The following is a 22630-nucleotide window of genomic DNA, read 5'->3' on the forward strand; positions in this document are numbered from 1 at the left end:
AGGTCCGTGCCCGGGATCAGAACCTGTGAACCCTGGGCTGCTGAAGCAGAGTGCACAATCTTAACCATGATGCCATGGGGCCGGCCCTCTGATTTGTTTGTTTTTTAACAGTATTTGCACTGACACTCAGGAGACACATAAAAAAGGTGAGGTGTTGGATGTTAATAAAAATGATTACAGAAGTCTCGGCTTTGAGCCCACATGAATCCCAGTTTGAATGTGGTTCTGCCCCTTAGCAGCCGTGTGAACTTGGGCCATTTACCTGGAAGCCCCCATTTCCTCATCTGTAAAATGGGGGCAGTGTCTGCCTTGCAAGGTTTGAGGCTTAAGTGAGGTAACATTTTAAGTGCTAGACATGGAGGGGAGCCACAGAAATGCAATCCTCCCTCTGCTTCTTTAGGCCATGTCTTGCCTATTTGTCTTATAGTGATATTTACATTTTCAATTCTGCATATTTTGATTTGATAAATTTGGAAGACGTATGTATCTTGAGATTGTGTGGTGTATATCGAGATACCTCACAATGCCCCAAACAACATCATGTTCATAAGAGGTGGCCACTGAGGATCTTAGTCAAGTTAACGTGGCTGTCCAGTTAGACTGGAAACAACTGCTTATTGCTTGTGCGGTCTTGGGCAAGTCTGGCAACCTCTCTGGGCTGTGGTTTCCTCACGGCAAAATGCAGATAATCACAGAGCCTACCTCACAGATTTCTTGTGAGAATTTAAATGAAGTCATTCACACAAAGCATCTAAAACAAAGCCTAGCAGAAATCATGTGCTTAATAAATGCAAACAATTAATATTTGTGGAAGGCAGACCAGCAAAGAACTTTCTAGAATATTTCAAAACCCTTTTCTGCCTGAGGAGGTTTCATCTTGTAAACGGCACTGCAAGGGTCAATTTTTCACGGATCACCTGCAGCTCGGATCTGGCGTTCCAGGCATGTATTTCACACAGGGGAGTAGGCTGGTTGAAAATTCAGGCTGTGTAGTCCTGGGGTGACGCTCCAACACCACACATTGTTAATTGTCTCATTTGGCAAGTGCGATAATTCCCCCCTCATGGTGTGTGAGGATCTCAAAGAAATACAGTCCGGGTGAAGTGCCTGCCATCATGCCAGTACGTCAGGCTCAAAATGGAAGCAAATGCTATTAATTAATTCTACAAAATTAGTTCTGCAAAAGGCATTGCCTGGTGCGTGAATAAGCTGACTTCTCAGTCTTGGTTTTTCTTCCTTCTACTGCATCTGCCTGTCACTTCTCTGTGTCTCTATGTTCCTCTGTGTATACAAGGAAATAAATGATCCCTTTTTCTGGAGGGAAGAAGCATAAAAACTAAACTGGGATGCTATGAGCCTAGGAAGCAGTGTCACTTGGGCAGAAAGAATGCTGAAAACACTCTGTGAAATGACTCAGGGGCGTGCCAGCTTTAGCACGTCGACTACCCAGGAGGAATGTGGTCTCTTGTATCAAGTTCTGTTACCTCCAAACAGAAGGGCCGGAATGGAGGAACAGACCCTTGACCAAAGGCTTCTGTCCCGGAGCAATTCAAGGAAATCTTAACTCTTAGGATCGAAAAGCGAGCATTTAAAGAAAATTTTCCCCCAGCTTGCAACAAACTCTGGGGATGGAGTTTGTGAAATGTTAGCTGAGGGATGTGGTTTGCAAATTGGTTGCTCTGTGTTATACAGTGACCAGGATTTCCCAGGACCCAGCCTTAAGTACACTCGTATTTGAGTACACTCTTCCTCGTCAGTCCTGGTGAGCTGAGCTTCTGTTTGGATAGCATCAAGAGTAAAAAATAAAAATAGACTGTCTCATGAGAGACATGTGAATTAATTAAAAAGCAATATGCAGCAGGCAAATTAGACTCTCCTCTGAACGGTTCCTCCCTCCCTCCCTGCTTCCTCTCCTCCCTTCTCTTTTTCCTCTTCCTTCGTTTTTTTTTCTCCTTCCTTCTCCCTTTTTCCTCCCTCCTTCCTTCAATAGACAAGTAGTGACAATCCGTTGTGTGGCAAGCACTACTCCAGATGAGTGGGACTGAGTGATCTACGAAGCACAGTCCTTGTCCCCAGGGAAATAAACGTGGACGTAGATAAACAACAATTGCATTATGACATGGTAAGCATATTAGGTGCAAATAGCTGAGAAGAGAAAGAAGAATTTTTATGGAGAAGTTGACATTTGTGCTGATTTTTGAAAGATGAGTGGGAGTTGGGCAAGCAAAAAAAAAAAAGAGGAGGGGTGGAGGTGGGGTAGGACAGTCCAGGGAGAGACGATAGCATGATGCTTTCTGGGTCTGTGTACACGTGTGCTTACTATGACCCGTTTTTGTATCTCTGCAGAACAACACGATCGATCTAAATAAGACAATGATATAGTGTGGCCTTGAGAGTTGGACCTACTGTGTTCAATTATGCTTTGTTGTTATTGGTGGAACGATCCCGGGCAAGCTGACCCATCTCTCTGAGTCTTTGTTGTCTCATCTTTAAAGCAGAGTGCACCTGCTCATGGGTAGTGTGAGGTTTGGGTGCAATTGTGTTTGGGATGCGGTGGTGCATGCCGGATTACAGCAAGCACTTGGTTGATGGCACGTAGGAGGTAGGATGCTCAGAGACATCAGGATCTAAGGGTCATTTGTAAACCCTGGAGTATTATCAAAATGTAATGGGAATGGCATTTTGATTGTTTGCTCTCTCCAGTGCAGTTCCCCGGAAGCCCTGGCTTGCTGCAGTCTGCTCTGTAAATATTTGACAGTGGTTGCTTGGTATCCAGCCTCTGAGACAGGAGGACTCTGAGGAAGCACGGGGGCAGAGGGCAGAGGGCTCATGCAACACTGATCTAAAGAGGGCTGCTTGCTGTTTGAGCTGGAATGAAATCAGGAGGAGGCTGAGAAAGTTAAAAAGCAGGAGCGAAACGGAGGCAGGTGAAGGTTGTGCTGGGGAGAACACAGACACCCCTGAATACTCCTCGGCATAAGCAATGATGATCGCCACTGCTAGTTAATGGTACCGGGAGTCAATGCTGGCGATTTGGGTTAAACTTGCCTTGTAGAGATTTTAAGAACACTATATACTTGGGGAAACTGAGGTCCAATTTGGGAAAGATACTTCTTTGTGGTCACACAGGTCACCCCTCCTCCGAGATATCTACCCTTGAACCTGGCATGATGCTCTTTTTCTCTCATTCTTTCTAAGTCTCATCTTGAAAATGGTAATAATAGGACCTACCTCTAGTGGGTTGTTATAAGGATATGTGTCAAAAGTGATTGGCAGAATGCTCTGCACGTGCTGAGTACTCAGTGTTATTTTTATTACTTCCTTCCATTCTGATTCCTATTAAGTATTGAGTGAGAGCACCCTGCCTTGGTGCTTTGAGTGGCACCTTTAAAATAACGGATTACATAATTATGTCCTAAATCAGAAACCAATTTGTACTTATAGATAAGTAGTAGCAGGAGCTAAGAGTTTAAGAGAAATTGATGGGAGAACCACTTAACATTGAAAATAACAGCAAAATGTAAAGCACTTACTATGTGCCAGGCACTGGCCCAAACAATTTATATATAATAACTCACTTAATCCTCACAGCAACCCTATGGATAGGTATTATTACCTCCTACTTTACAGTCGAGAAAACCAAAATATAGAGAGGTTAATAACTTGCCCAAGGTCACACAGCTAGTAAGTGATGGAATTCAAGCCTACACAGTCTGGATCCAGAAACTCTACTGTTGACTTCTTATTAACTGATTCTTTTGTCCTTGTCAAAAAATTCTTTTTAATTTAATGGTGCAAAAGCTCAGTCCAACTGTTAGAATGCTCGTCTTTTATAGAAACACCAGTTGAGACATGCAACTTGTCTGCTGACTGGGAAAGCCAACGACCCCTGGCGTAGCTGTGGGATCAATAAATGTTCTTGACAATGAGACAATAGGAAGTGAAATGAAAAATAAAGGCCAGTTACCATGATTTGCAAGGCAAAATGGACAGCCTCTCCCTGGGGGCAAAATGTGTGTGCAGGAGAGACGTATTGTCAAATTCTGCTCCCAATATGCCTTCTGTGTCAAATGGAATCATATTTTTTGCTTCTCATCTGTAAACTGGGACTAATACCTGCCCTACCCAGCAGAATCTCTGGAAGACGAAATAAGACAACGTGATTCATTGCAGCGTTATTCACGACAGCGAAGATATGGAAACAACCTAAGTGCCCATCAACAGATGAACGGATAAAGAAGATGTAGCGCATATACATACACAATGAAATATTATTCAGCCATGAGAAAGAAAGGTACCCTGCCATTTGCTACTACATGGATGGACCTTGAGGGCATTACGCTAAGTGAAATGTCAGAGAAAGACAAATACTGTATGATGTCACTTATATGTGGAATCTAAAAAAGCTGAACTAATAGAAACAGACTAGAATGGTGGTTACCAGGGGCTGAGGGCAAAGGGGAGATATTGGTCAAAGATTACAAACGTCCAACCATAAGATGAGTAAGTTCTGGGGATCTAATGTATAGCATAGTGATTGTAGTTAATAATACTGTGTTGTGTACTTGAGAGTTGCTAAGAAAGTAGATTTTAAATGTTCTCACCACAAAAAAGAAATGGTAATTAGGTGTCATAATAGAGGTGTTAGCTAAAGCTATGGTGGTAATCATTTTGTAATATATAAGCATATCAAATCAACACACTAGATACCTTAAACTTACATAATGTTATACGTCAATTATATCTCAATAAGGCTGGAGAAAAAGATACCGTGGGAGTACTGGGCAGGAAGGTTTCATTATGGTGATCCAGAGCTGGCTGGGGAGGAATTGGCCTTTCTGCCCTTCTCCAACTGTTAAGCTGCTTTCTCCTCTGCCTCCTCTTCTCCCCATCTCACCCCAAACCTTCCAGTTGCCTGTTTCCTAAAACATCTTGCTCTTAGAGCAGTGGAGGGGTCATAGCTAAAGGACCGCAGTGTGCCAGGTGGTTGAATTTTAGCAGAGGCATTTTGCAGACTGAAAAGGCATGAAGCCAGCAGGATGGTTAAGGCTTCTGATATGATATGTTTACTTCTTTGGGTGACTGCTTTCCGGGCTGAAAAACTGTCAAACATTTTCATAGGTAAAATGTCACTGCTCCCTACCTGACAGAATCTATGCAAAATGACTGCGGATTTGTTTCATTAGCAAGTGGCTCCTCAGTGTGAGGTAGGGGAGGAAGAGAGGGCTGCTCCGAGAGGATTCCTCACTGGACCACCCGAGTCCTCTGTGGGCCCAAGAAGATGGATAGCACAGGGCTTCATGCCCCTCCATCTTTTAAACACCTGATTGCCCACCAATTGATCCCACTGGCAAGACTCATCTCATCTCTGGAACTTTCTGGCCCTCTTGGAAAGAATTGAGGATTTTCTGCCAGTGGCGTGCTGGAGCCAAGGCAAAGAACTACTTGAATGCCCAAGATTGAGGGTTTCCTAAGATGTGAGACTTTCAGTGCTAAAACTGACACAGTTCCAGGTAAAGCAGGACGGTTGGTCACGCTAGCTGGAGCTGACTTTGCAAGCTTGCAAGAACCAATTGTGTGTAACTTTTCCCAACTCTGTGTTCAGTGGGATCATGCTGGTAATCATGCTTGAAATCAGCCATAGTGGAAGTATTTATACCATGGAAATTGGAAAATGCCACAAACCGGGTTTTGTTTTCTCCCAGAGGGTGGTTGTGAGACATTTTGTAGCGCACCACTTTCTCCTTTGTGCTAATATTCCACTCTAGAGACTTCTATCAGATCCCCTTAAGATATATTACTATACTTATTCACTAGTCTATCTTTCTCCCTAGACTCTAAACCTCTTGGGGTCAAGAACCATGTCATATTCATTGTCATATCCCCAGCACGTATCACAGTGCCAGGCACATGACAGGAATTTGGTAAATATTTACGTATTAATGAAGCTCATTTGCATTGATGGAGTAACTCTTCTCTGCAGCCAGGAGGCATTTTCATGAAAGTAAAGACCTAAGACTTTCAGGCATGGAACAGCCTGAGCTGAATTGAGTTTGGGGCTCTTAGAAATAAGACCTATGAGGGAAGACTCTGAGGAAGATAACCTGGGCAAAACATAGATTAGTAGCTTTTCAACCCTGGATGCGCCTCAGAATCATTGGAGATGTTTTAAAATACACAAATGACTGAGTCCCATCCTGGTCCTATGAAATCAGAATCTCTGAGATATAGGTATATACTAGTTACATGTATTTTTATACTCTCCAGATAATTCTAATGTGCAGCCAGAGTTGAGAATCATTGGTCAGACAAAAATTAGAAACTTTCCCGTTGGCATTCTGACAAACGAGAAAGACAACTTAAAAACGTACTGAGGGTTTATACAAATAAGAAATCCTAGACTTTATCCAAGGAGCAAAAGATAGAGGGAAGAGATTTATCATAGATTCTTAGGGTAGAAATTCAACCCAGGGTTTTTAAAAATGGGCGACATGAAAACTGAAGGTATTAAAGCCCATTAAACTTCCTACTGGGAAAGGAATTTCTTTTTAAATTCTCTCTCAGTTCTGATTGAGTCAGTCTTTTCTTGGTGATAGTATGTCTTTCCCACTCTTCCAACTCAAGGATTGGCAAACTACAGACTTTGGGTGAGCCAAACCCAGCCCATCACCTCTTTTTATAAATAAAGTTTCATTGAAACCTAGCCAACCCACTCATATACATTTGGTCAATGGCTGCTTTCACACTACAATGGCAGAATTGAGTAGTTGCAACAGAGGTTGAGTGGCCCACAAAGCCTCAGAAAGTTACTTTGCCAACCTCTTCCCTATTTCACGCAAATAGGACTTTTTATCAAAAACCAGAATATCTCAATATCTGAGCCTCCAGCTGGCAATAGTATTTAGTTAGAGTTTGATAAAATCTTTTTGCTTTCTTTTAGTTATCTCCATTTATGTCAACTGATGTTGGTTTCTCATTTATGGTATTAACAGAATTTCTTTTTAAGATAAATTTATTTGTGTCAAAAAGATGAGTGGACTTAAAGAAAGTGGTTAATAGACTATTAGAACAGGTGACCCATATATCTGGCAACATTCACAAAGTTCGTACTTAAGTCTGAAGTTTGGGAAACCCTGAATGTATCCAGTCCCCTCACTTTACAGATAACCTGGGGCCTGGTTGTTAAGCCATCTGCCCAGAGTAACTTACTTGCTTATGGAAAAACCTGGACTCCTTTCTCTCAGGACAATGTTCTTTTACCTCGAACTGGTTACTCATTTGTGCTTTGGAACCAGTTAGTATGAATGCAAAATATTATACTCTTAAAGTTCATAAATTCAGAGCTAGAAAATATCCTGGTGACATTTCCACAGACATGTTTCATTGATGGGCAATTTGAAACACAACAGAGGGGCCATTCACATCTTTAAACGTAAATCTTGGGCAATTAGTGGTATATTGTTTCATTAAGTTGATTGTTTCTTGGGCATGGTTTCCTTAGATCAATAAATTTGACAAAAAGTCTTGCTTTTTTTGGTTTTAAATCAAAATCCACTTAAATGCTTGTTCAAGCAAAAAGTAAAACTACTGATTAGAAAATATATGTATTGCAGTGTACTCTTTTGGGTATATTTAAGCACAGTTTCAATGTCACAAGAATATTTGATATTTCGCCATGTACTCTAGGTATTCTCCCATTTTAATTAGGATTCTCCATGGTCACACTGACTAATAGCAAAGCTGATCCTTCTGTTCTTAGATCCTCCTCCCACTTGAAGCTCTTTTAGTCTGTTAATCAAGGAGGTAGACCAGATAGCTAGTCAAGTGTGTTAGGAAGCCTGAGTTCTGCTCAACTATAGAAAGGTGCTGACAATGCACAGAGCTGTTCCTACTGATCCATCCTTTCAGAGATGCAGTTTTAAAGTGACATATATGGCAATTAAGTATTTGGCCATCACTCTAAATGGGTAAGAATATTTGTATTATTTGGCAAATAAGGCTGAAAATAGAAAAAACATCCACTTGGATCAGCTCTCAATATGATTTACTTATATATGCTGTGTGTTCTGAAAAATGAGTGAAACTTTTTAGATTAAAAAAATGACCCCCTGGGGCCGGCCCAGTGGCCGAGTGGTTAAATTGCACGTTCTGCTTTGGTGGCCCAGGGTTTTGCTGGTTCGGATCCTGGGCACAGACATGGCACCGCTCATCAAGCTATGCTGAGGTGGCATCCCACATGCTGCAACCAGAAGGACCTACAACTAGAATATACAGCTATGTACTGGGGGGCTTTGAGGAGAATAATAAGAAAAAAAAAATGACCTTCCTCCTAAATTTGGGACTGTCTGTTGCCGTTTTAAGAATACCTTTTAATGAAGACTGTTATAATTAGGTCATTTTCCAGAAAAACAAGCTTTCTTAGGCTGTGCTCTTTGGGTTATACATGTCGATGTGATATTTGCCTATCAAAGGTAACTACCAGGTTGGGACCTCACCTTAAGGAGATCTGACTGTTACTGGCTCTTAGTTAACGTCAGCCCTGATATCGGTTCCCCTACATTGAACCCAGCACATATGGGGTTAAAACCAAAAACATTCATCCCTGTTCCCTGCTTCTTTAGTTACACTCAAATGTAAATATCTGTCTCTTCAACCTTTGACTCCCTGAGCTTTACAACCAAATGGAAGTTACAAATTGTTGAAGCCCAGGTGGCCTGCTGCTGGGCTCACATTACAGTTTTAGCTAATCACGTGTCCTTGAACTCTACCATGGGGAAACTGTTGTCTAGAGGATGTCAGAAAGATGAGGCTTCCCAGACCTCAACTTCTCAGCTCCCTGATCTCAGAATCTACCATGAATCACGAAGGCAAGACAGCCAAGGATGTCCACTTGCAATCATCCTGTCTTAGTACTCCCCTCTCTCTGCAAGCAGCCTCTTAAGGCCAAATGCAGGCTGGTGGGAAAACACCGGCCAGCAAGGCTGCATACTCCCCCTACCCTACCTAAAATCCCAAATAAAAACTCTTGCTTGTAGCTTTTTGGGGGGGTTTGGGATTTCAGCATTAGCTTCCCATTCTCCTTGCTCAGCACTTTGCAATAATAAAGTCCTACTTTCTTCCACTACACTCAATGTCAGAGATTGGCTTGCTGCACAACGAGTAAGTGAACCCACTGCAGGTTCGATATCATGACCTTAAGACTCTTCAACATCTAGTTCCCTAAATTGGTGGGCACCATTGTTCCTGAAGGTGCTCACAAAATACTCAGAAGTGCAAACAATGTGACTGGCCTGCCATGCACTGAGCTCTGGTGTAGGCAGAATGAATGCGGCAGCCCTTTTGGGAGCCACACCCAAACAGAGGAGAGGTGAGCAAATGGACTCATGATTATTTCAGTCAAAGTCATTCCAGGTGAGCACTGCTCATCTAGGTAGGAAAACCAAAAGCTCAGCAGCCTCTTTACTGGGTGTTTCTGCAAAGAAGCCCTTCTCACCCTGGCCATCAGAAGTCACTAATGGGCTCACAGCCTTTTTGGGGGAAACTACAGCCTCTCAGCTGCTGTTGTTACCAACAGGAGGACAAGGGTCAATCTTCAAGTTGAGTTGGCTTTTACCCTGTGATAAGAGAAGCAATCAGTATAAGGTAATGCCTGGACCAGAGGGCCAGGAATGCATGGTTGCTGGTGGAAATTCAGCCAGAAAAAGACAATATGGGAACATCTCCTGCCCCATAGCCTTGCTTTCCCATCTAAGGTCTCTGTCTAGTGAAGAGGTTCTCAACCAACCAGGAGTGATTTTGCCTCCCTGGGGACAGTTGGCAATGTCTAGAGAAATTTTTGGTTGTCACAAATAGGGGAACACTACTGATATTTAGATGCAGAGGTCAGGGATTCTGCTAAACATCCTAGAAAGTACAGAACAGCTCCCCACAATGAAGAATTATCTGGCCTCAAATGTCAATGGTGCCAAGATCTAATGTGTTAAGGTCTACAACTCAGGCCTAATGGTTGTAACAATTCTGTCAACACGTTACTTTAAAAGGTGTTGAAAAGGTTGAGCTTCTGGTGGTAAATGGCACATAGGTACGGACTATGAAGTCAGGTCCCCAGTCACAAAGAACGAATTACTGTGGTTACAAAAAGGGGAAGATTAAAAGTGGACCATGGTGTCATTTTTTCTTTAATTTTATTTCAAAGTAACCCAGATGCCAGATCTGAAAGCTGAATCCTGGGATCAGGTAACCGGGAGGAAGAGTTTGAGTTAAAGTCGGTCCAAAGTGAGAAGCCTGTCATTGCCCCCTGCTTCATTGTGTCCGTCACAATTACAGGCTCACAGCCTCAACTGGCAGGAGCCTCAACTGGCAGCCTCAGTTGACTCATTCATAGGGCCCTTTTGTACTGTTCTACTAGAGGCAGAATAACATGCATTGTCTGGAAACAAGATTTTGTGTCCTGGGGAAAATGACTGTCTGCTTTGAAGTTGTCCCCAGATTGTTTTGGGAGTTTGAGCCCTCTGAAGAGTGCTAAGCCTCCAGATATTCAATTACTGCTGTGTTGCATCAATAAAAGTAAACCTGGAGAATGAGGTGGTTGTAGGGAGATGATGGCTATTTCTCAACCGTGAAAGAAATCATGCCTTCAAGAGTTATGAAAAATGAAGCACTTTTCTCATTAGAAAAGAATTATCCATTTCTTTCTTCTATTGCTAAAGGCTAGTTTTTTGGGTTATTATTATTATTTTTTTTTTGCCAGTTCCATGAGACTATAAACATGGGATTCGTTGCTTGAAGGTAAAAAAGAAGCTAGTGTACTCTGGGATGGTTAAGAGTCAATACTAAGCGGGCAGATGAAATTGAAAAGAAAAAATATTGGGGGCTGAGCTGGGCCCTTACAGCATCAAGAGATGCTGTGTAAAGGTCATAACCAACAGCATGTGAACAAGTTCTGATTTGCTAAAAAGGAAACAAGGTGAAATAGCTGGATTTGCTTTGGGCAAATTTCTGTCTCAGTCAGAATCAAGACAATGAATGTTATTCTTTTCCTTGATAGGCAAGTTTAAATATGCTTTGGATCCAAACCTATTACTTATTTCCTTAAAATTATTTTTAACATTTTTATCTTCCTTTTCATTCCTACCACAAGCATCCAGACCCCCATCATAGGAAGGGTGAATCATTTTACTGCCTTTCTACCTTATCTTCAAGTCTTCATTTTCTTTCTATTTCAATCCATCCAATAGCAGCAACAGTAGTAGTAATATTAATAAAAATAATAGTTACAAGAATACAATAATGATAAAGCAATGTTCACCACCCCGAAGGATGGGTAAGGCCAACCTTGGCCCGAGTGATAGTCCAAGAATAGGTACCTGATCCAAGCCAATTAGAATTTTTCCCTGACATTTTACATATAGATGCTTAGAGAAAGAAGCTCTTTTTCCTTGAGATGGTTAATCTGGAGCTATATGAGGTCATGGAACCCTTTGTGGTACAGGAACTATCTGTGGCCATGCCTCCCTCTCACGACTCCTTTTGCCTCCCATATTGTTGAAAAGAAAAAATTCATTTTCAGTAGGAGAGAATGAGGCCAACACAGAAAAAGGAGAAGAGAGTGGGAGAGAGAGCACTAGCTGATAAGATTTCCCCAGCCCCAGGGATGAGTCATAATTGCTCACTATCCTCTTCCCCTTTGCCAGTGATGGGTCAAGGGATGGGCTTTTGACCAATTCTGGCCAATGAGAGGGGAAGGGATGACCACTTGGGGGCTTTCCAAAAATGTTTCCTCACTGATGGGGGAGTGGTACAGGAGAAGAAAGGCACTTTTTCCCTGTCTCTTTCCTTCCTGCTCATGACCCTATCAAGTGAGATCATTAACTTGAACAATGACCATTATCTTGCACCCATGAGGGGAGACGTTGCCAGTACATCAAGGGTGGCAGAATGGAATGGCAGACATAGCCTAGGTCCTTAATGACATGACTGAATTGCTGAACAAACACTGGAATCCCTTCCTTCTAGACGTCCTGTTAGGGTTAACAATTAAATGCCTTTGTTATTCAAGCCACTGTTAGCCCGGTTATCTGCTTCTCATAACCACACACATGCTAGCTTAAAAACAAACCAAACAACTATGAATCCATGCCTTTCCGATTACCTTAAGCCCAGATATCTCTCTTGAGTTTCAGATCCAGCTACCTGCTAGGCATTATACCCAGGTGTACCACGGATACCTCAACCTCAGTAGATCCCAAAACCAAACTCATCCTCTCACCTTGCAAACCTCCACCTTGCCTTATCCCCAAAGTGTACCACCATCCACCTGGGTACATAAGCCAGGTACCTGGAAGTCACTCAGTCGTCTTCTGTTTCCCTCCCCTCCCATGTCCAGTCAGTTAGCAACTTATATGGATTTGACCCTCCAGTCTGTCCTCGTCTCTTCAATTCCATTGTCACTGTCTTAATTGGGGGCAGGTGCTGGTCACTTTCTCCAGGACCGCTGCCTCTCAAGTGCTTTACTTGCCTTTGGTCGTGTCTCTCTCCAAACCTCTCTCCACCAGCTTCCAGCAAGATGTATCCACAGTGCAGCTCTCACCTTGTCACTCCCTCATCTGAGATCGATTAGGGCTTCTCTACGGCCTAAGGTACTGATTCCCAAAGTGTGGTCCCTGGACCAGCAGCATCAGCATCACCAGGAAACATGTAAGAAATGCAAATTCTTGGTCCCCACCATAGAGCGTCAACTGAATCAGACCCTCTGGGAGGAAGGCCCAGCTCTCTGTTTAAACAAGGCTTCCAAAGGAATCTGATGTGCAAAGGTGAAAAACCATTACTGGCGTAAGGCAATAAGATCCAATTTCCTTGATGTAATGGGTTGAACAGTGTCCCCTCAAAATTCACATCTAATCAGAACCTCTGAATCTGACTTTATTTGGAAATAGAGTCTTTACAGATGTAATTAGTTGAGGATCTCAAGATGAGATCTTCCTGAGTTTAGAGTGGGTCCTAAATCCAAGGACTGGGGTCCATTATAAAAAGAAGAGAAAACAGGGACACACACAGAGCAGAAGGCCACGTGAAGATAGAGGCAGAGATTGGGGTTATCCTGCCACGAGTCAAGGAATGCCATGCCTGGGCCACCAGAAGCTGAAAGAGGCAGGAAAAGATTGTTCCCTAGAGACTTCAGAGGGAATGTGGCTTTGCTAACACCTTGATTTCAAACTCATGGACTCCAGAACTTTGAGAGAATAAATTCTCATTATTTTAAGCCATGCAGTTTGTGGTCCTTTGCACAGCAGCCCCAGGAAACCAATACACTTCGCAGAGCACACAAGGGCCTTTGGGTCTCATCCTGTGCACCTGTCTAGTTTGTCTCCTGTCACTGCTCCCTGTTCATTTATCTTTCTATCAAAAATATGTATGGAGCACCTGCTATGTGTCAAGCCACAGAGACACAGCCAAGAGTAAGCCACAGTGTCTGCCCTGCAGAAGCTCCTAGCCTCGGGGCAGAGGATGGCAGCTACATAGGCGATTGCTGGACAATGTACTCAGTGCTTTGGCGAGACTGGAGCTCTAGCCGGAGCACAGGCATTCTTGGGCCTCTTTGCATATGCTCCTGCATTGCAAGGAATGCCCTTCTCCACTTTAAGAATCCTCTTCTCTTTGTCTGATGGCTTCCTTGTCTGTCCAATTTTTGAACTTTGTTCCAGTGGACACATTTCTATTAGTGCATCATCACACATCATTATAATTATTTATTCATTTGCCTCCCTCGCTAGACTGTGGGCTATTTTGAGGGCATGGACTGTGGTCTTTTATCTTATTCCTCCTTTTGTCTACAGAGCCTCAAAGAGTACCTGGCTCATGGTAGTTTCTCTGAAAGAATATGTTGAACCGACCAAAAGGAAGGAGAGTGGCCCCTTCCTCTGTGCCGGCAGAGGGCCTCTCCTCAGTGGCCTTTTCACTCTGTGGTTCTGGGATGAGATGTGGGAGAGAGCACAGCCTGGGGTGGGGTGGAGGACAGGGCAGAATAGGGCAGTTTTCTGGGTGGGGAGTGGTGTGAGAGGCCCGGGGAGGAGGGTGTGGAGCTAAGTAGGCTTTAAATGCCAATCTCAGGCCGGCTCTGCAGGCTGCATGGCGGGAGTGGTTCATAGCCAAAGCTGGGGCACAGCTCTAACCTCGGCCCGTGAAAGGCTTTTGGCTTCAACATTGCTTCTCAAACTTGAGCAAACGTCAGAAACACCTGGAGGGCTTGTTCGGCTATACATTGCTGGGCCTACCCCCAGAGGTTCTGATTAGTAGATCTGGGGCCTGAGAATTTGCATTCCTAACGAGATCCTAGGTTATCCAATAATGCCGATCTGGGACCAGCTTTGGGAACCATTGCACCAGAAGAATGCATGAATTTAGATGCATGGTTCTCAACTTTGAATATCTTAGACTCACTTGGGGAGTTTTTGAAAATACAGATGCCAGAACCTCACTCACTCATTGGTCTGGGGTTGTGACTGGACGTAGGATATGGGCTCCAACTGAGCAGAACATTGGTTTAAGGCTCATTTAGAGAATGTAGTAAATGGGTGACTCCATCAAACTTCTACTGAACATTTGTATGTGCTAGTAATGGGGATGCAAAGATGAACAAGACGCAGTCCTACCCCCAGGGAGCCATCAGTCCAGTGTGGGGCAGGTGTATCAACAGTTCTAAAGCCACATGGGAGAAGAGTGATGGTGTTACCCACAGAGTATAACGGAAGCACTAAGGAAGAGCATGTGATCCAGCTTGATGGGATGGGTAGAGGGAGATGGAGGGAGCTCAGGGATGAGGGTAAAGAGGAGATGATGAGGGGATGACCCACTTCAATAGTTTTAGAAGTCCCACTGGGTCAGCTTCTGGTTGGTATATGAGCCTTTATGGAGTCCAAGGCGTAGTGTGAAGAACTTGTACATGAGTCCAAACCCATGCTCCACCTCTTACTAGAGGAACAGCCTTGGACAAATTACCTAACCCCGTCTTGCTTCACTTGCCCCATATTTAAAAGGGGAATCATCATGGTGGCATCTCCCTCACAGAATCATTGTGAGGACTACATGATACAACATGTACGTGGTCTGCTGGGTAGAATGAAAGACTCAAACTTGATGGACCACAGCCCATGTCCTCAGAACAGCTCACAGGCTGGCAAGCACTTGAAAAACATCAGTTATTATCATCATTTCGGAGGGCCCCCTTTAAATCTCCAGGTATGCCCAGCATTACGGGCGGTTTTGGTTCTTGTCATTGTGTGGTAGAGCAGACATGCCAGCGTGCCCTAGGATGCCCCGGATTCCATCCCCTACAACAAGTGGCCCCAGGTCCCTACAGCTTCAGAGTTCCTGTGTCAGTTTTTCAGTTTGCACGTTCTTCCTTCTGTCTGTGTATTTGTCCTTGGCAGCCTTTTTTCCACCTCTTTAAAATGATTGCTTTTTATCTGCTATAGACAAGAAAGCCAAGATTGTCTAATTGTGTCTAAAATGTAAGCTAGACGTCGCATGGGAGACTTGTCTTCGAATAAAGAAGGTATCTTTGGTGCATGCTGTCTTGATACCAGAGCCCCTTTTTGTTTCCTCTTATACTCACGGTGATGTTCTGGAGGATTCACTTTCTGGGATCAAAGATTTCCTGATGGGAGAGGTATGACTGCGTGGTCGAGGCTGGTTTCTGTGCAGGGTTCCCTATGATTCTTTGCGGTTTGGAATTACAGGTCAATGCACACTGTAGCTTCAAACCATACTCACTTGTATCCCAAACTCCCAGTCACATTTTTATCTGCCTCCAGAGCCTCCCTTCTCTTCTCAGGAATCTGGACCTACTCCCCACCTGTTGTGCAGCTCCCAGGTGTTCCCAATCCGCCTTTACTTGAGCTCACCTGGTGTCCACCTGCTACACAACCCAAACTGGCTTCCATTTTAGACAATATTTATGTTGGCTCAATATTGGCACAAGCAAGTTGTAAACGTGGCATGTTCACAAACACCGTGGCAGATCGCTGAGCAGATGCTCCCACATTCACGAGTTGCTCTTCACTTATGGGCACTCACAGTGACACCTGCTTTCATCAGCAGTGTGCTGATCTGTTCTCGTAAGGACAGTGGTATGCTCCAGTTCAGCGTTTCTCAAACTCTGCCGCACATTAGCATCACCTGGGGAGCATTTACAACCCTCAATGCCCCGGCCAACCACCAGACCAATTAGTTCAGACTCTCTGGGGGTGGGACTCAGGCATCAGTGGTTTTTAGAACTCCCGAGGTGATTTCCACGTGCAGCCAAGTTTGAGAACTTGTTCCCCAGTCCAGTGCTTCTCAGACTTGAATGCACAAGATTCACTCGAGGGTGTTGTTAAAATGCAGATCTGACTCAGTAGGCCTGGGGGGGCCCGGGGTTCTGCATTGCTAGCTGGCACCCAGGCAGCGTGGAAGCTGCTTCTAGTCCAGGGTCCATGCTTTGAATAGCAAGGCGGTAGCCCTTTCTAGTGCCTGTTCGTTAGCCTTGAAAATAATTTTCCAGAAAGCATTGGTCCTCTTGAGTTGTGATTATTTCAATCAAGGCTCCCCTAAATCTCGCTCCTTTTCTATTAATCTGCCCTTACCCACCAGCCACACTCTTATAGCAAAGTCATCTCTCTGTTTATCTCAATACCCTGTTTTCCTTTAGATGGTGATTCTCTTGAAAACAACTCATATAATAGAATAGAAGAGTCGTCTGACTAAACCTAAGCAGGTTTTTCTGTGGATCTTATTTTTCTGTCTATGCACAAACTCATTGAGCCCAAGGACATGTCCTCCAGGCTAAGCAAACTCTTTGAACACTGTGTGATTTAGCAAACGATAATAACTCAGTATCAGTTATTCCTGCTCTGAATAGGTTAGTCGCAAACACTGTGCCTTCAGTTCAAAAAACTCATTAACGACGGCAAAAGGATTGGAAGAAAGCACAAAGGAAAAAAAGCAATTTTCAGTTTTCAGAATTGGCTAGAATTGCATGTCACGGTACCTTGGAAAGTGTACTTTCTTGGCCAATATTCTATTGGCTTTAGAGCAATGTTTGTCAAACAGTTATCTGTGGACCTTGGTCTGTGGACATGTTCTTGGGGATGCAAAACTTTCCTAGTAAGCTTTTTAAATAGTGTACTTAATGCTAATAACTTAAAAACTAACAAAAAGCATATTGGACCATCAGGATGACCAAGGGTTAGCACGTGATTTCAATGCCTGCATTTGTGTTTCTATTTATGATTGTGTATATGCCAAATAGCTGTACTTTAATTGTTGCAGGCTAATGATAAAAGAACAGTGAACAGAGGGAGATTTGATATCAAAATCATGCATCTTAGCCAAGAGAAGTTCCAACTGTATTATAGAGAATCTTACAAACAAAAGTTTCTCGGTAATTTGGATAGACAAACGTGATAGGAGAATCTAAAAGTCACACATCACCTCATAGTTTAGATATGCTGCAACTCAAAAGAGACCACATTATCGCAATCAGGACCATTTTTACATTGAGTTCGGCCACTTAATCTCAGCAAACTAGCATGGTCGATTACACTAAATCAGTAACATACTTTTGCACATCGTGACGTATTTGTAAATTTGTTTTGGTTGTGTAGCTGGTTTAAAACTGCAGACATTGTAGTTTTAAGTTTTTACGTATTCAAGTCATTTTCTAATGCAAATACTTTAAGTCATTACTGGGACCATTTTTTGTCCTTTAAAAAGGTTTTGCATTTACTTATTTCGAAGCACAGTCTTTGAACATATTCATTCTTTGCGCACATGTTAAATTCCATTAGTATTTTCTAAAATGTCATAGTGGCACATTTTAGCATCATGCCCTCTACTCTAGGGCTCTGTGAAGGGGATACTGTTGCAACTGTAAGCTGAGCTCCTAGGTTACATTTTCTCCTTAGCTGCAAATACTGTAACAAACATTTTCCAGCGAGACACTTCTCTGTTTGGAGATGATGCCTGATGATGACAGTTTTCTGACTGGAGGATCGTGGAGGAGCCAACATGACAAGTCATTGGCAAGGAATGCTGGGCCCATGAGAAAGCCCGGCCGTACTTAGGATTTGGAGGGAAAATAAAGTGCTTACAGGCTGTTGGGCCTCTGGCTCTCCATGCCCTGATGGGTGGCTGAGAGGCTGCAAGACTGCCGAGGGTTGGGTGTCCCCTTTGGCCAACTGTTGACTGCCTTCTGAGAGGGAGTAAGACTGGCTCTGAGGATTCAAAAAAGAAATACGTAAAAATCCTAAACCGCTCACAAAATCCAGCAGCCCCAAGAGGTTGACTTTCAAGGGATAAAAATGTCTATCCCTAAACTCCTAATTCAGGGGCCCACCATCGTTCCCCAAACCCTCTGCATCTATCAGAACTATTTGAAAAGCAGGTTTCAGTTTCTCTGAAAGGTACACTGAATGGAAGGCTCATAGTCTTGGCTAGTATGAAAATATTATTTACAGATGATTTTAAAAATAATGCCTCTCCAAAGAAGATATTTGTAGGTTTGCAACCATCGGAGTATGAGTTTAGTTTAGAGCAAAGGAAAAAACCTTATAAGAAAAGCTATAGTTTAGAAAATTTTAAAGTTTTATTCTCTTCACACCTAGTGTACACACGAAGAATCATTCATGCTGTAGGAAACTGTAATAGGTGTAACAAAATCTCATTAAAATTCTTACTGCAACAGCTTTAGATATACATTTTTCAATGTAAAAAAATCAAGATTTAACTCTGAACTGCCTTGGGCATAGTTGATTCCAAATGGCAGTGTTTTAGGCATTAATAGTTCATGGAAACACTATTCACACTAGGCATTTCAGAAGAAAAGTAAAATATTAAGTCCATTCCATGGATATTGCAAATATCTGGATGTTTGGTGCTGTTTAGAAATAATACCGGAATATTTTCTCCTTTCAATCCAAGTTATAAGGACTGGGAGAAGTATTTTTGCCTTGGTCTACTGTTATTTGCAACAAGAACCTATTTCCTACGCGACTCTGATAGGCATAGTCAATGAAGTTTTGTGCAACTTTGCTACAACTAACGGCATTAGTCATACATTCCACAAATATATACTAACCACTGGCTTCCGGCAAGGCAGTGTTTACCACTTTGTTTTAAACACTTTAGCCCTTCCGGTGAGATTTTTGACTAATGGAGAAAAAGGATATTCCAAATGCATTTAAAAAGCATAGTATGCTGTTGTGAAAATCAACAACAAGGGGTAACCATAATGATAAAGTATAATAGTATCAATCATGATTTCATAGTTTAAATTTCTCCACGTGCTAACCAAAATTAAAACTCTGTTTCATGCCCAACAGCAATAAATACTTACGTGACGATTGCCCATTTTCGTTTTTTTCTGAGACAGTTGTGTGTTTCATTAAGAGATCAGTTCTCCTACAGGCTAAGTTTATAATGGTTTTTCCCAGGGCATAATAGCTCTTGAGTTTAATAAGTAACTTTTGGTATTGAATTTGAATACATTGTTGGGGATGGGTAGGGAGTGGCGTTAGCTACAAATGAGTTTCCTCTGCCCATGTTGCCTTGGTAGGCCATCTTTTAAAAATAAAATATTTATTAATAAATCAAGCATAGGCTTTTAGAGATGAATGTCTTATTCACAACTAAAGGGTTGAAACTGCCTCACTTCTAGATTATTGAAAGAGTTATTTTTTTCCGGGGGCGGGGGGGAGGGTAGTGTTCATTTGAAATTTTTAACCTTAAAAAAAAGCATTACCCAAACAAGACTGAAAAATCTTACTATTTTATGAACATCACTATCATCATTACAGTGAGTCTTTTTGAAGGCTACATTGAGTTATGCTAACACTTTTATAATGTAACTAGTTTTTAAGTTAAAAAATAATACGTGCAGATGTACATTTTTTTCTGATAATATGAAAAGTTGCCATGAAAAGTGAGCCCTTCCCACCGGTGGTTTCTTCTAAGTCCTTCCAGAAACGGTATGTATATATAGCCACATCTGCTATTTCTCTATTTCTCTCTCTCTCTGTCTGTCTATTTATTTCTCTTTGGTCTGTTTTTTTCCTCAAGAAACGGGTTTGTACAATGCATTCTGTTCCATGCCTCATATGCTTAATATTCTAAAGAGTTACGTGACATTGGCTCTTTGTGGCCAAGTTCTTTTTCAGTGGCCACATGGTAGTCTATTATAAATTTTCTTTTTCTTCTTCAGTGGCTGCATGGTAGTCTACTATAGATATGAACCACACCTTATTTCATCAGTCCACCATTCCAGGTCATTTAAGTTGTCTTCGTCTTTTGCATGAATATTTTCGTTTAGGCATCTTTGCGTATGTGCGCATGTTTATCCATAGAATAAAATCTTAGAGTACAATTGCTGGCCAGATTATGTGCATTTAAAATTCCGATAGATGTTGCCAACTTGTCCTCTGTACAGGCATAAAATTGCTGAGCCACTCTCAAAGACCAGCTGGCCCATGAGGCTGACTTTCAGAAGACAGGATGTGTACCTCTCTACAATAAAATGCCAGTGCTCATTCCCCACATACTGGCCAACACTAAACATTATGACAGTTTTTCATTTCTGCCCATTTCGAAGATGAAAAATGGTCATTTTACTGTTTAACTTACATTCCTTTCTTTTCATATTCTTAAAATTATATATCCTGTTCCTCAAAAGGCATTTGTATGAATTTTTCTGTGATCTGCTCGTTTATGTCCTTTATTTTTATTTTGAGTTATTAGTCTTTTCATTATTTATATGTAACAACACTTTATTTATAATAAAATCTAGGCTTTTGTCAAGTATAATAATTATTTTTTCGGGATTTGTTATGTGTCCTCTGTCTCTGTTTATGTTTTGAGTACGTATGTGCGTGTGAAGAAAGTGTTTGTTTTTATGTATTCAAATATATCAATCTTGTTTTCTTCGGCTTGCTTAGAAAAAGTCTCTGCATTTAGAGGATTAAAACTTCTTGTACATCTTCTTCAAGTTCTTTTAGTGACTTCATTCTTTAAGTCTTAGCGCTTTGCTCCATTTGGAATTGATTTTGATATGGAGTAAGGAAGGGATGAATTCACCTTTAGTTTTGGTTATTCAGTCGATCCTAAATAGTTATTAAATAATTCATCTTTTATCTTCTGGTCTAAGACAGTGTCTTTATTTTATGCTAAGTTCCCATACAACATAGTATTAAAATTCTGATAGGTCTGTTACATCCTGATTGTCCATATTCATTCTTTTCTTCTTTTAACCTCTATCTGTTGAGTGCCTTGGATGTGCTATTGCTGGAACTATAACAGTGAACCAGACGGATACGAATTTTCTCTTCCTAGAACTTACAGTCAAGTGTCAGAGCTATACAAGAAACAAACAATTGGGGCCGGCCCCATGGCCGAGTGGTTTAAGTTCACGTGCTTCTGCTTTGGCGGCCCAGGCTGTCACAGGTTCGGATCCTGGGCGCGGACATGGCATTGCTCATTAGCCCACGCTGAGGCAGTGTCCCACATAGCACAACCAGAGGCACTCGCAACTAGAATATACAACTATGTGCTGGGGAACTTTGAGGAGAAAGAAAAAAAAAAAGAAGATTGGCAAAAGTTGTTAGCTCAGATGCCAATCTTTAGAGGAAAAAAAAGGAAATTACAAATTGTTGTACCGGCTGTGAAGAAAATAAACAGGATGCTGTAACAGAGGCTAACCTGTGTGTGTGTGTGTGTGTGTAGGTACTTTAAATAGAGATGGGGCTCTTCAAGGAGCTAACATTTAAGCAGTGGACCAAAGGATGAGAAAAAAAAGAGAGAAGAGAAAGTGTTCCAGACCAGAAGGTCTTGTCTTGTGCTAAGACTCAGAAATAGGAAAGAGCTTTGCAAATTAGAGGAAATGAAAGACGGCCAGAGAGACTGGAGTTTCTTATGCACCAGGCAGGATGCCGGGTGCTGGCGATGCTGTGGCAAACCAGGCAAAACTCTTGGAATTGACAGTGGAATGGGGGGAGAAGACAAAAAATTATAAGTTAACAACCAATGCTTTGACCACTCACTATTCTTTTTGTCTTTGGTATCTAATTTAGTGTTCTATAGTCCACTGCCTCATTTTTCCAGCCCCAGGCTTCTCAGAGGCAAGTCCTCTCTGTGTCACCACTGTGTCACTCACCCCTCCTAGAATTCTTGCTCAGTGACATCTCGCACCCCACCCCAGGCTGTTGAGGCTCAAAGTTCAGGAGGAACAGGGCAATTTGGTGTACAATGCTGACGTGGAGATAAGTTTTGCTCATGGGTGCTGAGTTCCTGAGCACAGGAAATGCATAAAGAAGAGATAGAGTTTATGGCTTCAGTGAGGGGAAAGATAGAAAGCTTAGAGGCCAAGTAAGAAGCTGACACACCTTTTGATTTTTCTAGGTCACTACTACTATAGCCACCTCTTAATTATTTAAATTTGCCCGCAGTCGAGTTTGGATTTGACTGAAACAGAACTGTTCCGAGTGTCATCTCCTCATGTTCTCCTGCCCCAGTTGGATGGGTATGTAGGAAGGTGACCAGTAATTACAAGCAACAGTGGGGTAGGGGTGGGGGATGGGGAGGAAGGAGAATTCCTATGACCCCA

At 42.4% G+C, this 22630-nt stretch overlaps 1 protein-coding gene across 3 annotated transcripts in view; it reads right to left on the minus strand.

Annotated features, from left to right (window-relative positions):
* The window catches only part of ANXA13 (annexin A13), a 52066-nt gene extending 32591 nt beyond the window's left edge, over positions 1 to 19475 (minus strand). For 2 of the 3 annotated variants that reach the window (XM_014867865.3, XM_044743768.2), the window contains exons 1-2: positions 19373 to 19475; positions 18129 to 18251 (exon numbers count right to left, since the gene is read on the minus strand). In XM_014867865.3, coding sequence (XP_014723351.1) covers positions 18129 to 18251; positions 19373 to 19387 — 138 coding nt within the window. In that variant the 5' untranslated portion in view covers positions 19388 to 19475. The remainder of the gene's footprint in view (positions 1 to 18128; positions 18252 to 19372) is intronic. The other variant, XM_070481553.1, reaches the window with a different exon arrangement.
* Between the last annotated feature and the right edge of the window lie 3155 nt (positions 19476 to 22630).

This window comes from Equus asinus, chromosome 12, assembly GCF_041296235.1.
Source record: "Equus asinus isolate D_3611 breed Donkey chromosome 12, EquAss-T2T_v2, whole genome shotgun sequence".
Lineage (NCBI taxonomy): Eukaryota > Metazoa > Chordata > Mammalia > Perissodactyla > Equidae > Equus > Equus asinus.